Here is a 23075-nt window from a genome sequence, read left to right on the forward strand (position 1 = left end):
GCTGATGTGGCACCTGCCAGCTCTTGTGGCTCACAGCTTCCCAGGATGTTTCCTCTGCCCTGGAGCGGAGAAAGCAATAGGGGTGTCCCTCTTTAAGGCATACCAGTACGTCTGGGCTGAAAGGAGCAGGCAGGTTTTCATGCTTTTGCCTTCAGAAGATGCTTCCCAGAGCATCTGGTATTATAGGTGTGTGTGAACGCAGATATCCAGAAACTTAGGTATAGCTCAAGCAGAGAACCAAGTCAGATCCTATTCTGGTACAGCTCCTGCAGCAGTGCCAAGAAAGAGTGTGCTCATTTGGCAATTTTACTGGGTTTTACTTTTCTCAGCCTTGTAATAACAGGTCCTGGTTCCTTGCAGTTCAACTGCTTTTATTGAATTGAGCATAACTAGTTTTTGTAAGCAGGTGATTACAGTAATCTTGGTAAACTCTACTTTTTGTGACCCCCTTCCATCACGTACAATACTAGTTTGATGCTGAATGTTTCTGTAAATTTCCTAAGTCTTTTTCACCTGTTTCTCTGTATGCAAAGAGCGTAGCCACGTGGTCCTTTGATAACGTATTGGATTTGATTGTAAAATGCAGGCGGGGTTGCCTACTGGGTCCTTTGCAACCTGTCATAGAAAGCTGGGCCACGTCCATCTTCTGTATTTATCAAATACAGAGCGTCGTGTTGGACAAAGCAGTGTAAGTGGCCTGCTGGGAACGTTCAGTTGGCCTTTTAGACGGTTGGTTTGGTGAGTTGATGTGATTAAATTTCTGTATCTTTTGAGGTATTTTCCCCTCAGATAAGAAATGAGCTTTAGACCCACGTGTGTTCTGGAGACATCGTCCGCTTTCCCCCTGTGGTGATCTGGGATTGAGCGTGTAACAAAAAGTCTGAGGCCAGGGGGAATGGAGGCACGGTTTTTTGTTTTCACTTTTAATTTTATTTTCTTTTTCCACAGGGTAGGTCTGTTTCTTTAACAACCTTCTACCGAACAGCAAGAAACATCATGAACATGTGCTTCACAAAGGAGCCTACAGTAGCTGAAGTAGAGGTGAGGCCAACACACAAGGGGTGGTAAAAGCTTTTCTTTCAGGGGATTGAGTATGGGGATTCAGTATAGTTGACGTTCAGGTATTACCATAAGCAGTTTAAGGCTGTCTAGTGTGGGAGAAAAATAAATGGTTAGATATACAAGGTACTGATTCTTCCTTTTAAATTTTTTTGACATTTTTAATAAAGGTGTTGATGAACGGAGGGAGAGAAGGAAGTCTTAATCTGTCATGTGCTAAAGCACGGGAGCCAAGAGGATTTAAATTCTGTCTTCCCAATTCATTATTACTTTTAAGTATTTATATTCTTATTTTTAAGTAGTGTTTTATGTTGAATTACATTGAGGTCATGAAAGCCCTGTAAATTTCTTGGGTTTATATTTTAACGAGCGATACCTTGTTTGGTGAATTAAAAATGCATTACTGCTTTCTTTTACGCAGCAAGAATATTGGCGGGTAGTGGAACAGAAAGATTGCCACGTAGCAGTGCATTGTGGAAAAGTAGATACCAACACCCACGGGAGTGGCTTTCCTGTGGGAAAATCTGAACCATTTTCAAGGTAAGATCACCAAATCCACCCGCTTTGTCAACTCGTGCCAGCTGCCCCCTTGTGCTGAGTAAAAGTTGGGGCGCCCGGCTGGCAGGGCAGCTTGGTACTGGGCATGTTGGCACTGGGGATGTGCACTAACATGTGTCTGCCTCTGTGTCACCCCTCGAACAGGCATGGGTGGAACCTCACAGTCCTTCCTAATAATACAGGATCCATCCTGCGACATCTTGGTGCTGTGCCTGGTACGTGAGTCTCTTTTCTATGTTTCCAGCATGTGTAAGTGTCCTCTAAATGTGGTGGTGTTGTCACAAAAGTCTTCTCCCTCTTTCTGGCCCCTCTGTTCATCAGTTGATCGGGTAGACACCATGGCTGTATGTAGCAGGAGGCATTTAAAGGAATGAAGGCAGGTGTGCAGATAAAGAATTAATGAATAGTTGAGACCGTATACCTGGCAAGGTACCAGTTGTACTGGCAGTATCCCTTTCTGGTTTTGCCAGTACGTTGGTGTTCTTGCTTTGTGTCAGGGTGATAAAGGACAGAGCTGTGCAACTTCTTTACTCGCAAATCTAATCTATAGTGCTGGGCAAAGCAGCACACACGTTTTCTAAATGAATTGTTACGAGTGCTCCAGCTGCATGTGTACCATTGCAATTGAGTGGTAGAAACACTAGCTGAAAGCATAATTCGGTCTCCTGTGCAGGTGTTGAGTCTGAACAAACCAGCCAGGAAACAAGATACCTGTTTACAAGTACACGTACACTTGACAACATGAAGCAAACTCCTCTGATCAATGGCATTTAGCTGGAATTATGGGTATTTGTAAATTCTCTAAAGAATCAAGATTTTTTACAGCTATTAGAAAACAAATATATTCAAGTACACTGTAATGCGCTGGTAGATACTTTGTTAGTGGAAAATGCTGAATTATGAAGTATTCACTCTGGTAGGAAGACTTAAAACTTAAGGGTCAGCTCGCAGGTAGAACAACGTTTGCAACTGAAATGCCCTCTCAAACCCTCTTTTAATTAGAAACTGCAATTACTCAAAACTCATTTTCAATCTTTTTGCTTTAGGAGTGACAATTCCTTGGCTAAATATTGGCATGGTCTTTTCTACCTCATGCTGGTCTCGAGACCAAAATCACCTTCCATACATTGACTACTTACACACTGGTGCTGATTGCATTTGGTAGGTATTCCTGTGTTTTGTTTTCTTCACGTTCTCTGCAGTGGCTGTCTGTAGGCTGGTGTTAACAGCAGCTTGTGTTGTACCTTTTGCATGAATGAATCTCACCTAGAAGGTCCAGTGTGTGCGATTACAGTTTTAATGGTAAAAATGCAGCATAAACTTAAGTGATAAAACACCATTTCCTGGGAGAAAAGGTTCACTTTATCTTCTACAATGTATTCTGAGATATTTGGCAATAAACTGTTTCTGCTTGAGATAGGGTTTAATCTATGGAAAGTTTTCACGACATGGAAGCCAAACGACAGCTAGTCAAGGTAGGCTTTCCTTAGGCTGACAGAGACACATCTGTCAATCTAGCTGCCTGTTGTCACTTGTAAAATGATTGAATCCGTGCTCTGACTAAATAGGCACCGCTTTCTTATTTTATGCAAAATATCTTGAACTCTGTATCTACCGGGTCCCTAGCATTTTCTCTCATATGAATTTTTTTCGTTATCATCTTTAATATGATTATACACATCATTCCAGTGTCTCAGTGTGGATGTCACCAGTTAGCTGCTAGCTACATTTCATATGTTGTAGACACTTCATGCAAATAGACTTAACACTCAGCTTATCAGTGGTTTTGGACATGGTGAATCCTTCCTGAATTCAGTGCATACACAGTACTACAGGCGATGATGAGTTGGATTGCAGTGGAAATACAACAGCTGATGGAGAGATTAGAGGAAGCAGGTGCTGCTGGCATGTCACGTGCCTTTCTGCCAGGTTCCTGGGATATTGGTGTTACTACCCAAGAGGATCATCAGTGAGAATAATGAATGATAAGCAATGTACCTATGTTTCTCGATCAGAGAAAATGCAATAAATGGAGAAGAAAAGTTGTTTAAATAGTGCCCCTCTGCAAAGGTGAGAAGCTGGTTCCGTTTCAGCAGTTCCCCTTTTGAACCCTGAGCTACAGAAGCCTTTGGCTCCTTGTGTCGTATGACAGGAGAAGGCCTGCAGGAATCCCTTTATGTCCAGGAGTTCCCGTGGTGGCAGTGTCAACTGCATTTCATTCACCTGCAGAGTGTGTACTTGAGCCCTTACCTTTGACTCCCATCTTTCTCCGTCAGCTGGTGCTGACCCAGCTGTCACTGGGAAAGCACATGGCCCCGAAAAAAGGATTTGAAATCTTGGAGGAAACCATTAAAGCAGGAGCTCCTGTCTCTAAATATTTTAAGTTGGAGAAATGTTTGTGATCATACCAAGAGGTAAAGGTAAACATTGGATTATGCTGCAGACCTGGGAGTTTCTGTCACTTTTCTGTCATGGGCATTTCGTGGCTCTTCCCCCTCTTCTGTCAATCAGGAATCTGTAATCTTTTATAATAATATACTATCAGAACAAATTGCTAAGGAAGCTACATTGTCCTCAACCTTAGGTGAGTCTATTTCTCTCTCTGACATTCATCTGCTCTTTTATGACAGTAAATTCTCAACAGAAGACATTCAGGAACCCCGTAATTAAGTTCTGAGGCCACTGTTCATAGTGTGCATGTCAAAACATGTGCCTTTTGGGATTGAAAAGACTTGAATGCAGCCAGACAGAGTTTTAGGAAAGGCTACTCTCTTTGTTTTTCCAAGTCAAGAAGAATAAAACCAAAGAAGCCATTTGTTTTTTTCTTGATGGGCTTGCTTATACACATAAATACGTAGCTTCAGGTGTACTTGTGATGATTCCCTTGATGAAACATGGATAGTAAGCAGGAATATCTCATAAGAAGGAAGAAGTGTAACACCTTTGTCTATAAAAGCTATTCTTCAGCAAGGCTGCCAGGCTGAAGTGTCAGGCTAATATGCATTATTAACTCATTACAACTTTTAATATTGCAATAAAGTACCCAACTTTATTGAGGAAAAGAGTAATTTAATAACTCTAGGTCTGGTGTAATATCTGGAGTAGCCCTGACAGCATTGCTTCAGTGATAACAAAGGCACCGAAGCTCTTCTCTGTCTTGCCAAGTCCACCCAGCATCCAGATTCTTCTCTTCCCAGGACGGATCCCTGTGGTGCTAAAATCAGTGGTGCTTCATTTACCTGTAGATTGCTCAGGTCACTGTCTAATCTCTCAGATTTACCTCCTGAAGAGGAAATGCAGGAGAACTCAATTTTCATGCAGAGCAGAAGTCAGTGACTTAATTTTTTTATTCAGGAAGGATCCTCAGTGCCCATTAAAAGAAGAAAAATCTTGTTCTGACCAAGACACTCAGAAGTCTGTGCTGGCTGCTCACTTCCCATTTTTATAGGTCCACGAAGAGTTGTGAGTGAGTGAAATTGCAGCATATGCCGCAGTCTGGCCAGTAGCTGGATAGTCCCGTGCACTTCTGTGCTGCCCTTCCTCTTCACACGTCCTTCCTGTGCCTTTTTTCTGGGCCAATCTGGTGAGGGACTGCACGCTGGAATCTTTCAGCTGTTCCAGCTGTATTTTCTGATTCTAAAAGAAAAGACTGGCCTCTGCCTTGTTCTGGATTTGAGTTGAAAATATTTTCATCACCATTTAAAGTCTGTTATTATAGTGTAACTAGAATAATACTCTACGCACTTGCCGCTGTTATGCAGCCGTCACTGTTAGCAGTGCAGGTACTGCAAAGTATTTGATACACAGCATTTAAATTCGCTATCCTTATCAAGATGAGGTTCTTCCACTTCACCCCTCTATAACCCGAGGATTTCTTAGCAAGGTCCTAATCGTTGTCAGTGTGGATGTAAGGACTCCGATCAAATATGAGCAAAAACTTCTTTATGGTGAGGGTGACAGAGCACTGTAACAGGCTGCCCAGGGAGGTTGTGGAGTCCCCTTCTCTGGAGACTTTCAAGACCCATCTGGATGCAGTCCTGAGTAACGTGCTCTAGGCAGTCCTGCTTTAGCAGGGGAGTTGGACTAGATGACCTCTAGAGGTCCCTTCCAACTCTGAAAAATATCATGATTCCGTGACTCAGTCTATGTACACTGGGGCAACCAGCTCATCAGAGCCTTTTTTGTGGCCACACTTAGCTGTAGGAGTAGATATCTTTTCTGGTTCTTGGCTTGAAGGTCAACAAAGACAAACCAAAGTCATTATCAGTACAGTGAACAGTAGCGAGATGTTCAAATCATAGGAAGTACAGCCTCCTACAGACTCGTCAAGCAGGATAACTCTGTGTGATGCATATGGAGTTAATATTAGTGCATGTTATAAGGAAATATCCTGACAAGGTCTGTAAGGCCAGCAGAACGCTTTATAAAATTGGTGGAGAGATGGGATGGGTGAGAAGAAAACTCTACCCTTTCCCCAAAATCTTTCCAGGTTGTTTCTCTTCTCTTATTGCCGAGATTGGGAAAGCGTCTGTCTGTGTAAGTATTTGTCTGGCATGGGGGCAGATGGGCTCCAGGTTGAGGTCTCATTGCTTAAAGTGAACTGAGATAAGTCATTATAAATCTGGAGATGCTTATTATTTGCCTGAGCATAACAAATCCAAATAAAGTAACGTCAGAGATAAAACCCAGCATGGCAGCAACTGAAGACAGGTTTGGGAATCCCAGGATCTGCACTGCGTTTCCCACCAAGCTGTGCTGCTCAGTTTGTTAGGTACCAACTACCAGATCTTGGGAACAGGTGTCTCCTGGGTGGATATAAGCCATTACCCTTCTGGCAGCGTGCAAACAAGAGTAGTGGCTAATTGTCACCATATCGCCTCCCCGCATCCAGCAAAATAGCAGTTCTCTGGATGTATGAAGCTAAGACCTGGGACTCCTTTCTTGTCACTTCTGCATAGGGAGCACTGCTGGCAGTGGGCGCAGAGAGGAGAGCTGCTTCTAAAGGAGAGGACGATGTGCAACTCAGCATATACCCAGCAGAGTTTTAAATCTCTCTTGCTGCTTTGGCTGCTCTTAGTCAGATCTTTCTTTGGTTGTAAGGGAGAGGAGGGATGTGGGATTTGTTTAGTAAGCAAGGCAAGAAGGTCTTAGGCTACTTTGTGTACTAACAGTAAAGGTGATTTGTGGTTTCTTGGTTGTTACAAACAGAAAATGTTTATTAAATAAAAAGATCTTTGGTTAATGCACAGGTAATAAATACAACCATTCAAGATGAGGATAACAGAACATATGTTCGTGCTCACAAGATGCAAACTTCTGCCTATAATTAGCTGTTCGGTCCATTAAAATGAACACCATTCCATTGCGAATTTCTCTCCTCTGATTCTACAGAGCACTGAGTTTTCACATTTTTGTTTTGGGGATTTTATGTTCTTTGGCATCTAGCGAACACCATCAGACTGAGTCTAAATAAGCAGCTTTCCATGAATCCTCAGTGCTTTACCAAAAAGAACTGTGTGGGAAAACCAGTGTTAATAATTTCTTTCTTTTAATCAATGTCCTGGTCTGAACTGCTTGTTACTGCGGAGCTGTGGACTGTTATTTACTCCACAGTAAATCTTTCTCTTTTTCCTCTGACAAAACAACAGGTATTGCATTCCTGCTGCGGAGGAGAACAAACTTGATGATGTGGTACATACCCTGCTGCAAGCCAATGGCACTCCAGGGCTGGAAATGCTTGAAAGTAATGTAATGGTAGGTTAATACTGGGAGAGGTATTCCCATTTGAGAACCCAGGGCTAATCAGAAGGCTGGTTGGTTGGGGATTTATTTTGGTTTTGTCTTACACTACAATGAGGCAGAGGCTGTTGTTAAAATCTGGCTACTTTCTACTTGCAGTGTTTCCCCAGTCGGCAGTATTTCTAACAACGCTCACATATTAAAATGTTGAAATAAAAATAAATGTGGCGGTGAAACAAATGTACATTTTTAATACTGTCCATAATGTATTTAATTGCACAAAGGGAGTGTTTTGTAATCAATTAATCTGCCACGATTGACATTTTATGATGCCAGCATGGATATGAGAAGGCTAATACTTCAAAGGATTTCAAAGTATTTTTGTCGCCCTTGTTTATTTTGTGGGTAACGATTTCTATTTAGTGCACTGAAGAATAAATTTGGGAGCCCACAACATAAACAACTCCCTCAGCTACGCACGTTAACATGTCTAACAGACGCGCAGTAGCAAGGTGGATTCAGTGCCGCGTCTGAAAAGATCTAGATGGAAAACCGAATGGCTGGCATTACTTTCTGAAGTAGTAGATAGTAGCCAGTTTTGAGGCTTTGTGTTTGAGATAGTTTGGCAAGTGAAATTTTAAACTGCTGGTTTCAAAAGAGCCACTTTTGTAATTCTCGCTCCAAACACTAAGCTTCAGCATGTGCAGAAGGGAAGAGAGAAAGCGACCGGAGCTGAGCTGTTAGCAGAGCACAGCTTTTCTCCACAGTAGCGCGTGGCGGTACCCAGCAAGGAAGGGCATCTAACTGTAAAAGAAAGTTCTGATTATCTTGTCTTCTTTTTTTCTTTTTTTTTCTTTTTTTTTTTTTTTTTTTTTGTGTTTTGCTTTTATGTCTTTCTAGATCTCCCCAGAAATCTTGTGTAAGGAGGGGATCAGGGTGCACCGTACTGTACAGCAGAGCGGGCAGTTTGTTGTCTGTTTTCCTGGATCCTTTGTGTCTAAAGTGTGTTGTGGCTATAGTGTTTCTGAAACAGTGCACTTTGCTACCACCCAGTGGACAAGTATGGGTTTTAAAACAGCCAAGGTAAGTTGAGAAAAGGAGTTAAAATGGATTCACGGCCCTGCCATCTAAAACGACAGCAAACCAGACATTCCAGGACTGACAGTATTGTGAGACTAGTACAACTATGTCTATTTTTGTGGACTATTAAATTAAAAAAAGAAAAATTTCTGCGAGGCATAAGACAGTCCAGTGTTTTCAGAAAAGCAACAGAGGTAATAATTGATAGCTTAAAACTTCTGTATGTTTGAAAATTTCAGAGTTGTTATGCCTGCAGACCGGTTTGCGAGGAAGCTTTTCAAAAACCCCTTCAGAGCTAATGATAATATATTGTATTATGCTTACTAATTTTTTTTTTCTAAATGTTTTCTAGAACCATTAGAATCTCAGGTGCAAATATCTGAATAACTGTGCTTGTTAGCTCCTCTGATAGGCGGAGTCAATTAATACAGCGTATTGCTTGTCTTTCTCTGCCCCTTCATTCAGGAAAAGCTGTTGATCAGGGGAATTTCAATTTTAATCGACTTGAAAATCCTTAGGTTCACTGGCCAGCCCATCCGATAACTAAGCTGTAAATAAAACCAACTTCCCGCTCCCTTTTCACACAACTGAGGCAGGTTGTCTGAAGAAACAAACAGGTGAATTGCCCAGTCATCACGATTTTGGCTACATTTCTCTGTTCTTGGACAAAGAATATGTGTCACTAATTGTGTTCCCAACCCCCTCAAATACACTATGGGTTACAGATGCTATTTTGGTAGTGTTTTATAGCTAAACCACCAGTAAATTATCATTTACAGCTTCAGACCAAGTTGTTAGTAAGTAATTAAATGTCATATGTCCACAGTTAGGTTTTGGTTCTTTAGGGTTAATGGAATCCTTCCAGCCTGGTTATACTAACTGTATATTAACTTAGTTTGAAATAAAAGGTTATTTTATTACAGATTTATTTTGGGGGAAGGTGGGAATTGTATACGTGTGTAGGTAAGGAATGAGAATCCTGAGCTAACCTTTCCTGTCCAAAGGTACACAATTATATTAACTCCGTGTGCTGTATTTATTGCTCTACTGAACACTTGTTTGATATTGTGAAAATGCCACTCCTGTAAGAGACAGAAATCACTATGCAGCAATTAAAAAGCTCTTCTTGGTGCCTCAATTCTGAAGAACAGTTTCTTTTGATTAACTTTTAAGAGCTTTGCACTGGGTAAATATAAGCTGACTGAAAATCCAGCAGATTCCAATCTATGATAACCTACCTTGGAAAGTGAAGTCACAGCAATCACAAACTTTACAAGAACCACAGATACATGTTTATATCAAAATAACTCTGGAAACACCTACTGCACTGTTATTTTCCTTCCTTTTTTTTTTTTTCTTCCCTCTCTTCTTTCCCCAAACTATCATATGCTCATAACTCCCTTAAATTTTGGGAATTCTTCCTTGGGTCCTTCGCTTTGACAAGGCCCTTTGCCATTTTCCAAGGCTGGCCAGGATTGTGCTTTTCAGAGGTTGTAAGAAGTTCTGTGTAATGAGCCAGATTCCCCTTTTGGACTGTTAATGAACTCTCTGACAAACAACTGTACCTTCCTGCCTGTCCGTTCTCAACAGCAATATTGACAGTTTTCAGCTGTTTGATACATTAACTTTGTTTTCATTCTGTGATACTGTGACCTGATTTTTTTTATAGTGACTCTCTTTATATTACTAAACAATGTTGTTTTGTTTCATGTATCGAATGACTGCTCAATCTCCTTTAATATATAGAAAAATGAAATTCTGCATCTGAAATTGCATTGGTTTCAGTTTATAAGGATTTGGGATAATTGTTGGAATAAAGGCGTTTGTATAAAACCTGTGTAAAGGGACAGACAGGTTTCACCTAAACCATGTGTGGAACCAGGTTGATGGCTTCTAAAAAACACCCTAATAGCTCTTGAAATTTTAAACTAAGGAGGAGGAGAAGGTTTACAGGTGTGTTGGATGAGTGTGTGTTTGGAATGGCAAAGGGGCGACTCCACATCCTCAAATAAGACATTGGGCAAAGTCAGTGAAACCCATTTAGGAGACAGGAAAACAGAATATTAGACTACATGAATGCAAGCTGGTCTAGAGGTTTGGAAAGAAGGAGGAGTGTTTGGTTTTAAATGAGGGCTTTGGTGGTCTAGGGCCTTACCAGAAGCTTGGTGGAAAGAGAAGACTCAGCTACTACTGTAATACAAGAGAAAGAAGTACATAGCCATCCTGTGGAGCAGCACTGCTGCACACAGAAGAGAGCTTACAGTCAAATAAGCCAGGTATAACTCTGCCACAGTGACAGAATCTCTGTGCACTGGTCTTCCCACCCTAAATAGGAAAAGCATGGTGTTAGCACTGTGCTCCTGACGGTCCAACCAAGAGGATGACAGGGGCTTTATATGTGTCCTTCCCCCCACCCCTAAGTTTTAGTTTGGGTGAGGAACGTGCCTTTAAAATGCCCCACAATTACCACTCCTTGGTTCCTACCACAGCTGTCTTAGCCTGAGCAGACTGGGTTGCTTTGAGATGAAACCAAATGGGAAGAGGCACTCCAGAAGTGCACCTGATGTCCTCCAAATATCGGTGGCCGTGTGGCCACAGAACCAGGCTAGCCCGCTCTGAAGCAGAGCCTTACACACACACGTCCGGTGGTTATTTGCATCCTCAGCATCAACTGTATCGCTCTGTACACCCATTCCTCCTGCTTCGCCACACTGGATGGTGTGGAGATGTACCCTGTGTCATACTAAAGGAGACGACAGAAGCTGCACGGACAGGACATAGGATGATAATGGGAAATGCTGGTCTCCTCCCACCAGCTAGGATAGAGGTTGTGTTGGCGTGTGATGCCAGAACCGAAATGGCTTGAGGGAGCAGCAAGTCAGAAAGTCCATGCGAGGAGAAGAGAGAGTTCTCACTTCTCAGCAATGGTGGAGCCCAGTTCAAAACATCACTATCAAATAACTGTGCTGTCATGGTGAGCAGAGATTAAGAACCTTGAAAGAGCAATAAAACGCAAAATATCCACCACTGCTGTGGTGTTTCGTTTCAAAAGACAGCCTTGCATAAAACCAAGGAAACTTGTTAAATTGAGAATGCAGAAAGAAGGGTTAAGCGTTTGCGTGCAGCAAAGAAATTGTTTAAAGATGCCGTGTTAGAGGCTCACAACACATGCACATTGCTTAGCAAAAACAATATTTCAGAAGGCAACCCCCCACTAAACGTGGCATGGCTAAACACCAGAAGAAAGGAGTCGGTCTGAAACGAGACCAAAAAATCCCTTTTGTGTCCAGAAGATAAAAATGCAAGTAAACCAACCACTCTAGCGAGATGCATGTAAATACACAGAAATGCAGCGCAGAAAGAGATTTCAAAGAACAAATTCCTAAAGGCCAAAAGAAAAAAAATGTGTAGAAAAGAGTGAGACCAGGGCAATCAACATGGCTTTTGCAGTGAGGTTCGTGGCCCTCAGGCCTTGAAACTTCCGGAAGGATGTGCGGACAAAGAGATCCAGTTGACAGAGTCTGTGAGCATTTCTGGAAGACTTTTGGCAAGGTTCCTCAGAAAAAGGCTGTTAAAGAAATTAACCTGACACAGGTTGAGAGGAGAAGTTCACACACCAAAAAAATAACTGATTTAAAGAGAAGCAGAGGATGGGAACAAATGGTCAGTTTTTACCACGGAGGAAGGTCCCTTAACTGTGTTCCTCAGGAATTAGTACTACAGTACGGTACAACATGTCCATAAATGACCTAGAAAGGGAACTGAATAGCAAAACTGATCCTTTATACCGGGGTTATTAATGTTATTGAAAGCAAAAATGAAAGCTATGAGGTATTAGAGAGAGATTTCGTGATACTGGGTGAGCTAAGTGAGAATATGGTAGATGAAGTTCAGTGCTGATAAATTTTAAATTACTCAGGAGTAAAAAATAATCCTAATTTGACAGACATGGCAATGGGCTCTAAACAAGCTCTTGCTACTGAGAAAAAGAAGTCATTGGCTTCCTGTGGAGCTGCCAGCCAAGTGCTCTGGAGAGGTTTAAAAAAATAATAATCTGAATGTTAGGAATTGCAAGGAGAGAATAGAGAGCAAAGCAGAAACACCGCTACGGCACTGTGTAGGCTCTTGCTATGGCCATGGCTTGAATACTGAATCCCTAATTGCAAAAGGAATGTAGAGAAATGAGAAAAAGCACAGTGGTGATTGAGGATTAAAGGTATGAATTAGCCTCTGTATTAAAAATAAGACTACTCAGCCTGGAAAACAGATCACCGAGCGTTGTATACAATAGTAAGACCAGATCACAAGTGGCAGGGTGATAATTGTGATATGAATGTTTGCTGACTTTCATAACATTGAAAAATGTGTCATCAAAAGAAATGATTAGGCAGTAGGTCAAAAGCAAACAAAAGTCTGTTTAAAATACTTATCTGTGTATTTCAGTACTGTATGGAAGAGAAAAATGTACACGTATGCAGAAATTCAGATGAATGCGCAGATCCGGCGAGTTGTGCTAAACGCAGGACGGCCCCTGTCGTGGGCTCAGGAGGTCCCTGCGCTGCCAGCAACAGGGTACCTTGCTTTTTACTCCAGCCACCCACTGTGGCCTTTTATCCTGGCTGTGTGTGGTGCTTCTGTGGGCTTTTGATCCGACTTGGAGTGGCTGTTCTTACGCAGCCTCGGACAATATGCAAAGCAAATCTAACGTGCAACAAAACTTCTCATACCACTCCTAGAAGTGCAGCTTTTCTTGACCCCCACACAGGCTCTAGCAGAACCTTCTGAAGAACACTTTACGGTCACCAAAGGTTACTAATCCATTTTATGAGATATATATATATTAATTACCACTTCAGTGCGTGTAGTCGGTGGTATTAAAAATGATGAATTTTGTGATATATTGGTTCTGATAAAAGAAATACCAAGAGCGTGTAATTAGGGTTACAAAATGGGATGAAAAAACTCTTAGGTTAAAGACGGATCTGCGGTAGGTTAAAGATGGATCTGCAGTTCTCTTTGTGCCGAACAGGTCTTTGGTGGGCTTTAACTCCGAACCAAAATGGCGCCTTCACATTACTCTCCAATGCTGGCATCATTTGAAAACTCTCTGTCTCTATAGAAAACAAAATATACCTCTTCAGACACTGGGAAAACTGGACTTTTCCCAGCTGCACAGTAAATCAAAGAATTTGCCTACGTAAGAATTATTGAAAGGGGTGAAAGCTACCAAAAGCACTCAGTTCATATTGACAGGAATGAAAGACGTAGTTTAAAAAGTTTATACAGAGAGGAACTGGTAACAGGCAAAACTGAGCAGAACTGAAACCCCCTCTTTTGCCTGTTGTCTCTTTTCCCTGAGAAAAATTTGCCTCTTTTGCTAGTTGTTGTCGTCTTGATGTTTTAAAGCCTACAAAATAGTAGCAGTCCTGGACTTCAAGCAGGTCAGAAGAAGAGATTTTACTGGATGGCTGAGTGTGCAAATTGCTGAGCTTAAGCGATTGGGTTACTCCTCTTGGCCTCTACCGGAAAAATGAATTTTTAGGGAGAGAATTTTGAGGTGTTTGTTGGTTGCTCCACTTCAGTGAACTGCATGCTAACCTATACCTAGGCATCCTTCTTTTATTTTTCTCCTTTTCTTGACATCTATCCTTGTCTTTTCCACAGATGTTTAATTTTCTTTTTTGAAAAAAGGGTATACCTGAAATGTGGTGCCGCTGGAATACCTGCATTCTGCTTCATTCTTTTTGTAATATGCAGACTTTGCCTACCTTTTCTCTGCATTAAATTTCACAGTAAAGCACATGAAGAAAAGATGGCATACAGTTTGACTTCTTAGCATATATGCTATCGTGCGTTGCAGATACTTTTTTGCTCCCAGCCGGTAACTTTGGGCGAAACCAAAATGTTAGATATAACAGGCACTCGAGTATTCTCCGAGAAGGCGGTTGTTAGTGACTGTCTGGTAGCATGTGTTTGGTTCAGGTTTTCAAGTTTTGTTCTGTGGCATTGGTTCATCAAAAGCACGTGCAGAAGATCTTCTTTCATAGTCCTTTCCACAGGACCATTCCACAGGACCCAACTCAGCAAAGCACTTCGGCTTCCACTGAAAGGACTGATTTCTAATTAACATTTATTTCAGTGGGAAGTTAGTGCTGGATGTAAGCTGGAACATACATACTTTGTTTACTTTGGACTATGGAAAGCTTATACTTCTGGTTGTTTTAAAGGGCTACTTTTTGCTACATTGAATTAATTCTTTATAACCTTTTATTTTCAAATTTGCTCAACTAATTTGGCAATTTCTGTCCCAGGAAATGAAGAGACGACGTATAGCCAAGCCATTTTCAATGGAAAAGTTGCTTTATCAGATTGCAACAGCAGAAGCAAAAAAGGAAAATGGACCGACTCTGAGTACGATATCATCACTTCTTGGAGAGCTCAGGTAACGAATTGGGGGCTTGTTGTACCTATTTTGTTTTCATTGACAGACTCCGGAGGTGGATGACGTAAGTAACCATTTCAGACATGTCTTGCACCTACTTAACCAAGCAAAAGCCCAGCAAACATACTTGAACGCAGCCACATGTGGAAGAAGCAGTTTCCTTGGCTGTATCTGATGCGAGAGTGCCCGTGGTTAGGATGTCTTGCTCTAAGAATTCCCTACTTCGGGCGCCATCAAAGAATTAAAACTACAGTTTGCCTTGGGTTTTTATTTTGTTGATTCTTGGTGCTGAGGGTCAAGACTTCCTGGTGCGTTGGGTGAGCTACATGGTACCAAGAGGTTAAATACCTGCCTTCAGTTTTTCAACCTCTTGGCATCAGTAGCCACTGTCAATCCATGCCTGTAATGGGTTTTGCACCAGGAACCCTTGTCTTCAGCATCAAGACTGTTATACTACAGTTGTAGAAGGTACTTTGTATAGACCAAGTTGTCTTGATTTAAACCACTGAGTAACTGAGCAGCTTATGCATGAGTGCTAACACATCTTGCCTTAGAACTTGAATGTTTAAAGAAAAAACCACTTCACACTCCTTATTCTCTCCAGTATTAAGGAAACGTGTTTAGGGATTCTCTTAAGATAGGTAAAAAAAGAAAATATAATGTTGCCTGGCTTCCTGTGTAATGATCTTCTCTTTTGTTCCCTACCATGTAGTTCCTACCTATCTTTCAAGTTTGTGACAACTGGTACTCGAGATGTCAAGAAAGTTTTGATGAATGGAATCTACAAACTGTATTTAACTAACTAGCGTGTTCATTTGGAAAATTTCCAGTGACATATTGAAGGGGAAACCAGCTCATGTGTTGTTTTAGTGTTCAGAAAGAAATACAAAGAGGTGTGCTGACTGCTTTACCTGCAGCTGGTTCCCCTGTGGGAATAATCACTTCAAGTTCTTTTTTTTTTCTTTTTTTCTTTTTTTCCTTGAAGAGGAAAAGTCTGCAAGCGCAAAAGGTGAAACCGAAATGTTGGTGCTTGTTGTTAGACGATCACATCGACCTCTGTCAGAGTGGTTCTCAAACTTGTTCTTACGCTTAGGTTGGAATTCTCTGGAGGATATCGGTCCTTCCTGTGGCTGCTTATGTAAAACAAAATCCCAAACGACAAAACCTCAAAAAACCCAACCAAAGTGGAACACTACCATTTTTTCCCCTTTGTTTTGTTTTGCTTGTTTGTGCTGTGTCTTTTGCTGCCTCCTCTCCTGATCTGCCTTGGTTGCTCAGTTTGCCCTTGCCATTTGCTTAGCTTGGCCCTCCACCCATCTTCAGCTATGTCTGGTGGTGAGCTTTTTTATTCTCCCCTTCCATCTGCTCAGCTTTACTCCACACTTGCTGTCTTCCACTCGCTGTCCTAATGCTGTATAGTTCAGCATAGGAACTATTGTCCACCTTGTGGATGCGTGGGTGAAGGGCAGCTGGAGGGCTTAGTCCTTTATTCTTAATCGACATCTTCTTTTTCCCCTGGGCGTACAGCAAGATCTTCGTCTTTTGGCACAATCACTTGCCCTGCTTCCCCCTTCCTGCCTGAAGCACCTCATGGCAGCAGGTCCTTGGTTCATCTCTGCCTCCTGATGAAGGTGGCTGTGTTACTCCTGGCAGCAACAGCTCCTCCTCCTCAAGGTGGCTTTTGGCAACTTCAGGAATGTTAGCCACATCTCACAACTCTCCACACGGCCCCGAGCACCATCGACCTCCAGGAAGTACTCGGCAGTCCCCAGTTCTCTGTGGAGCAGTTTGAGAACCACTGGCTTGATGCAGTGGTCGCTGTTAAAATCCGGAGACAGCTTTTGCAATTAGGGACCGTTTCTGCGGTGCTGGCTGTCTCACCATGCATAGGGAATGGCACCAACCTCCAACAACACTCAGGGCTTTGCTGTGTGCAGTTCAGGTTTCAGTGATGATTGTGGTAAAAGGGTGATTATACATGGCTTTGCGGTGGTATGAGGCGATGCCAATGTCTAATTGCATAAAAACATTCACAGGGACACGGAGCTGAGGCAGCGGCGGCAGCTTTACGAGGCAGGTCTCCATTCTTCAGCACGCTACGGCAGCCACGACAGCAGCAGCACGGGGATGGATGGAAAGAAAAAGCCTCGAAAGTGGTTGCAGTTAGAAACATCAGAGAGGAGATGTCAGATTTGTCAGCACCTGTGCTATCTTTCCATGGTGAGTAAAATCCTTTGCCTCCGCTGGGGTGATCTCCACCCTATTCTGTTCATAACGTACTGTAACGGACTGTTAAGCATTCGAGAGACAACACGTGAGTATGGAGTCATCTTGTGCGCTCCACACAAGACGCAGAGATCTTGCTTGGTTTGTGTCAGCACACTTACCGCCTTAGGCAGCAGTGACAGAAGACAACGTTAGTGTCAGCTACGTCCCTCCCCCTGTAAGGAAGGGATAAACTAGTTACTCGGCCACTCTTGGATGCCCACAAGCTTGTCTGCGTTGCACTAGGAAGGGGTAACAAAGATGCCTGCAGGCTGCCAGTAGTAAAGTCATGGCAGAACGGTTCTTCGGACGGGCTAGCAACTCAAATACATGCCCCAAGTCTCGGGGATGCAGCTACAGCCCGTGCTGCGACAGTTCCCCTGCAAGCTGGACTCAGAGTGGATGTATCCTATCTGTCAAGCCAAGGTGCTGTTTGCCAGCCCGTCTGTTCAAAACTAGAAGTCATGCCCATAAACTTTCTGTGTTTTAAGTAACTGGCTTTTGAAGGTGTGCTAACCACTGTGGTGACGCTTTCGGGTTTTTAGCTGTGTGCAGAACACCTAGAAATACAGCAGTTTCATTAAAAAATACCAAAAGCTCCTCCCGCAACCTTACCTACCGCCTAATTCCAAGATCAGATACTTAAATAAACATGATACGGTGTGTGTGACTCCAAATTCAGTCCTTCTTTCTGTCAGCTTTCATTTTTTTTGGTTATAAACATCACATTTTTTGATGGAAATACAATGTAACTGTTAAATGATGAGATGTGGCCGTTTCCCTCCCTAGGACAGAAAATGCTGAGTTTACACTCGTCTGGTAAGACTGTCACTGAGCAGCCTAAGACATGTTTAAGCAGCACTAGTTTTAGTTTGAAGTAACTTTAAAATGAGTTTGTTTAAAAAACCAGCCAACCAGAGCCTCTTAATTCTCATCCATTTGCTCTGGAGTAAGTGTAATCGAGGGAAGGATTTTTTTTTTTCTTTGTCGCTCTTAGCAGTAATAAGGGACAAGAAGTCAACATGGTTGTCAAATTCCAAGCTGGAATAGCAGGCTTGGCAGGTGGCCAGCACAGCAAATGTGACCTCTGCTGAGCGAGACACTAGCTGAGGAATCCTGTGGCTAAGTTTCTGATTCTGTCCTTATTCAAGACAACATTTAAAGCAATGGGAAACGGCTGCTTTCAGGAAATCTTTAGCCTACGTATTAGATACTAATAAAGCTCCATACATATATCATTATTTGGATTTGGCCTTCATTACTATTGATGGTTTTTAAAAAATTGTATGTGTTTGCCAACATTAGCACTCCAGAAGGGGTATGTACTTTCTTCGTCTTAAACATTCTGAATCATTCCACAGTGTGTAATGCTTCTTGTTTACGCCTCCTTCCACTAATTTGTAGTAAAATACAGGTTTAACGATTCGCACGTTAGAGTGGGAAATAGTGTGTGCGTAACGTGACTACAGTTCGGAGCTCACTGCACTTCTCTTCCTCCCCGTCTCTGCATTTTTATAGGTTGTACAGGAGAATGAAAATGTTGTCTTCTGCCTGGAGTGTGCCCTTCGGCATGTGGAAAAACAGAAGTCTTGTCGGGGACTGAAGATGATGTACCGTTACGATGAGGTCTGTACGATATAGCTTTGGGACGCTGGTGGGCTTTGACACTGAAAACTTGGGACTAGACTTAGCTCTGCCTTCATCCTACCGAAACCTCAGGAGACTCTGCTTTGCTAGTTGTTTGGGGTTTTTTTGTGTCTGGGAAGAAGGCGCTTTATTGTGATCTAAGTAAAAGAAATAGAGGGAAACACAATTACAAAGATGAAACCCGAAGCGTAAACTGCATGAATATGTGTTACAGAGCAGAGAAGCCATTTAGTGCTCTGGGATGCTGTAGAACATGAGGCTACGCTTTGCCTGGTTCATGTACGATAACTTCTGTACTTCAGGGTAACTCCTCTCTCTGGAACTTGAAAGCTCGCACTGACTTACTCCAGTCCAGCCTGAACCTTCTTTAAGGCAAACTTGTAGAGTACTTGTAGATGAGAGGTCCTGCCATGGCTTCAACCAAATGTGATGATGAATAGTCACAGAAACTCAAGTTGGTGATCCAGGACGGTGCCTGGGTTCCGGGCTAACGCTGCACTGCAGTACGGTCACTCTCCGGTTTGCTCCCCCTGTGGGCAGCCAGTGCCTGTGAGGGGCTGGGTGCGGAATAGAGAGTGGGGGAGCATTGTGCTGTCAGCCCGAGCTGCCGATAGTGAAGCAGGGGGAGAAATTACAAAATCAGCTCTTAGAGATCAGTGCTGGTACAAGTAGGTTTTTTGAGACAGGCTTTTCAGCAGCTTCTGATGTACGCGCATAGAGGTGTGGGGGGAAATACCAAAAGATCAAAGTAAGTCTAGGGATGAACATTCCCTTGAGGCTTTGTTCATTTTTAATTGTAGACTCCGTTCTGGTATCAGGTACTGCAAATAGGAACAAGTGCAACATAGGAAGCCCAGATGATAGTGAAACTGCCTTTGTAATGCCATAAATACCAAAGAGTTTCGGGAAGTTATTCAGAAATTGTAATGTATTTCTCTTATTCTTGAGATTATTCAGTCCCTTATATCCTGTGTTTTTACAGATCTGTTAAATTCTGATGAGGTTTTTCAAACCCTTTCCAGCAGAATCACATATAATAATTATTTCTGCTAGGTTTTATAATTCCAAAGTAGCTATTTTAAGCTGCACTGGGAAAGGCAAGAAAACCTCTCCTTCATTACTGGATGATGATTTTTTTTTTTTTTTCCAAATGCCTGGTTATTATTACAGAGTTCTTTTTGAGGGCTGTGAGTGGGGAGAGAGACATAGCCTGCGTGTCAAATGTCATTTGTTAAAGCTATTTATTTTTAACTGTTAGGTAGACTTAAGAGGCTGTTTCAGCTTTGCACAGAAATAATTTCTCAACATTCTTACCAGGATGGGACAGCCAGTTCAGAAAAATCTCCCTCTCACACCCAAAACTTCATCCCTGAGTGTAATGCCTCCCTTCTGCCTCTTGCTCATCCTACTGCTGTGGACCTGAAGCCTTTTTTCTGCCTTTCTGTAGCCCCCACTTTTTCTGCGTGGCAGCAAGCCGGCTTTCTCTAGGCATGGGCTCAGGGCCCCTGGACACCCAGAGATCTTAAAAACCATTTAACAAAAGTAGCGTCCCATAACCAATGACAACAATGTCACAAAGAAAAAGTGGACGCTTCTTAAAGAAATATTTCGGAAATAGTAAATTATAAGCAATGTTACTGTGGATTTAAATTTATGGCCTTTATACCTTTGTTCAGCAGTAGGTTTTAAATGGTCTCTGAAGAACATTCCTGACGCCTAGGGAAGTAACCTTGCAGCCCAGCTTCTTTAGTCTTGCTTAGTGGCCAGAGCGCAGACGCTTCTAGTTCTGCTGGTTACCGTCTTTAAATTCAGAGGGGTGAAGCTTCAGCAAGGGCAGTATTGGGACTACTAACTACATGGTACTTTCTATAAAACTACTCCTTGTGAATAAGTATTATGAGAGCCAAGCTTCCACGTAGTTTGTGAATATATAGATTTCCCCCCAAAACCACCCTAGTTAAGCGCTCAGTCAAAAAGGCAGCACTAACGTCTCTGTCCATCAGAAGTGACTGGAGAAAGCGCAGATGCTAATTGGTGTTTTGTTTTTCCCAATTCCTGAACAGGAACAAATAATCAGTCTGGTCAATCAAATCTGTGGGAAAGTATCTGGTAAAAACGGCAGCATTGAGAACTGTATCAGCAAGCCTACACCAAAAAGAGGACCTCGTAAGAGAGCGACAGTTGACGTGCCATCATCTAGGCTTTCATCCTCCAGTTCATCCAAAAGTGCTTCAAGTTAATCCTGAAGATGCCAACACTCTCATTTTGTCAATTTATATATATTTTTTGTAATTATTATACCATAGTTTGGAGTACTTGCTGTAGAATACAAGCTGTCTTTGCACTAGCTCTAAAGAAGATTTTCTTCTGGTTTTAGAGAACTAATTTTGTTTTAGCATTAAACTGTTGAATTTTTTTTTTTGTACTTAGAATAGATAGATACAGCAGTCTGATTTTTTTAAACTGCCGTATGTTCACTGTTTTAAAACCGGCAAGGGGCTGATAAAATATTAATTTGTATTGTCCCTATGGCTGAAAAAAATAAAAAGCCTTTTTGGTAACTGTGAAAAAAGGCTTTTAACCCATTTTTTGAATAGGTTGAAGTTTGATGTGTTTTATAATTTGTTCTCCAGTCATGTGAGCAGATTTTTCTAGAGAGAAAAGGGATAGGAGACAAAAACTTGAAAGAAATTGCTTTACTTTGGCTGTCTTTTATTCTGTCACAGCAAGAGGAGTTTTGTAATTTTTTAAATTGGAGAATACACACTTTCTTTGGGAGGTTATGGCAGCTGAAGATGGACTTTGTTTCCTAACTGTAGGCAAAAGGAGGAGATTTGGAGTATGTTCTCTTTTACCAGCACATCACTATGCATCTGTTTTGAGGGGGAAAAATAAAAATTAAAAAAAAAAAAAAAAAAAGAAAAAAAAAAGGAGGAAAAAAGACTGCCTGCCTTGAGGAGTCATGTGAGGGAAAACTGTGCCTGATTTCATTAGGAAATCCATTCTGTTATTTTTTGGTGCTGTTGGCTACTTTATCAAAAAACCCTTCAATAGCATCCTTTAAAGAAAAAAAAAAAAAAAAGAAAAAAGTGATTGAAGCCATAAGTGCTTCTTTTGTCATAGACGTGCAATCTTTCTAACATTCCATTTCCATTCCACTGCTGTTTTTCACACCTTTACACAGTCAAGCATTAATTTTTGTTTTGAATTTGTTTCATTATATGATCACATTTAGAGCCACTAGCAGGTCTGCATATTTCTTTTGAATGTGAAAATGCATTTGCTTTCATCTTGTCTATTTTTTCTCTTCATGTTGTAACAAAAAAAAAAAAATCACACCTTTTGTACATATGCCTGTAAATTTTTTTAAATACTTGAGCCTTTTCTTGGGGTGGGGGGAGGGATGGCGAAGAGACAAGATGAAGAAAAGCCTTACGTTTCACTTTCTTCATCGGTTGGATTGGATGCTTACAGGGTTTTTCTTGTAACATTTATAAGTGCTGCTTACATCACTGAACAACAACAAAAAATAATAATGGAGTAGCTGTTGCCCTTTTCTGGTTGTGTGTACAGTATGTGTGGAATAAAAAAGGGAAAATGTTTTCACAAACTGTTTTGTTTCGTAATTGAATTCAACAATACCGTAGCTACCCATATTGCACTGAGCTTGCCAGTGGTGACTGTCAGGAAAGTCCTATAATACAATTTGTTGGTTGTTGTTGCAGAAGACTGAACTGTTTTGGAATATTTAACAATAACATAAACAGAGTCAAGTGTTTTCAAATGTGGTTGTCTGGTTTTTATGGCCTTGCTGTGTACTTTTTCCCTCTTGACAGTAAACTTCTGACTATGGCTTACAGTTTGACATTTAATTTATTAGCGCTGCTCTGCTCTCTTTCCTTGTAAGGAAAGACTTCATGTTGTTTATTGCCAGTTTTTTGTTTACTTTCCAGGTTTGTACTACGAGGTTTAATAAAAAAACAAAACTTTTTTGGACATTTTGTCTGTCTTATGGAAAGCGAGTGAGTAAAGTAAGCTCCTTCAAGAAATATTTCTGTTAACAGATGCCTCGTTAAATAGTAAATATCTAATTGTAGATAGCGAACTTCTAGCTTTCATTTCCCAGAGAGGGGCCAGGAAACCCTGCGTCAGGTAACAGGAGGTCGAGTGAATCCTTAAGGAAACTGGTCACTTCCCAGCTGGCGAGCAGCGGGGGATGCCTCCTTCCCAACCATTAGCTGTGTCGGGACAGGTCCTTGGAAGGGATCTACATCACAGCTCGTCC

General features: G+C 41.8%; 1 protein-coding gene across 2 annotated transcripts in view; it reads left to right on the forward strand.

Moving 5' to 3' along the window:
- JARID2 (jumonji and AT-rich interaction domain containing 2) overlaps positions 1-23075 on the forward strand; it is a 658143-nt gene that overhangs the window by 203474 nt on the left and 431594 nt on the right. The window contains exons 9-18 of one of the 2 annotated variants that reach the window (XM_063325853.1): positions 949-1041; positions 1481-1599; positions 1762-1832; positions 2664-2778; positions 7266-7371; positions 8257-8439; positions 14748-14878; positions 16915-17098; positions 18662-18769; positions 20854-22786. In XM_063325853.1, coding sequence (XP_063181923.1) covers positions 949-1041; positions 1481-1599; positions 1762-1832; positions 2664-2778; positions 7266-7371; positions 8257-8439; positions 14748-14878; positions 16915-17098; positions 18662-18769; positions 20854-21030 — 1287 coding nt within the window. In that variant the 3' untranslated portion in view covers positions 21031-22786. Of the gene's footprint in view, positions 1-948; positions 1042-1480; positions 1600-1761; positions 1833-2663; positions 2779-7265; positions 7372-8256; positions 8440-14747; positions 16281-16914; positions 17099-18661; positions 18770-20853; positions 22787-23075 lie in introns of those variants that run through there. The other variant, XR_010069928.1, reaches the window with a different exon arrangement.

Source organism: Chroicocephalus ridibundus, chromosome 2 (genome assembly GCF_963924245.1).
Source record: "Chroicocephalus ridibundus chromosome 2, bChrRid1.1, whole genome shotgun sequence".
Classification (NCBI taxonomy): domain Eukaryota; kingdom Metazoa; phylum Chordata; class Aves; order Charadriiformes; family Laridae; genus Chroicocephalus; species Chroicocephalus ridibundus.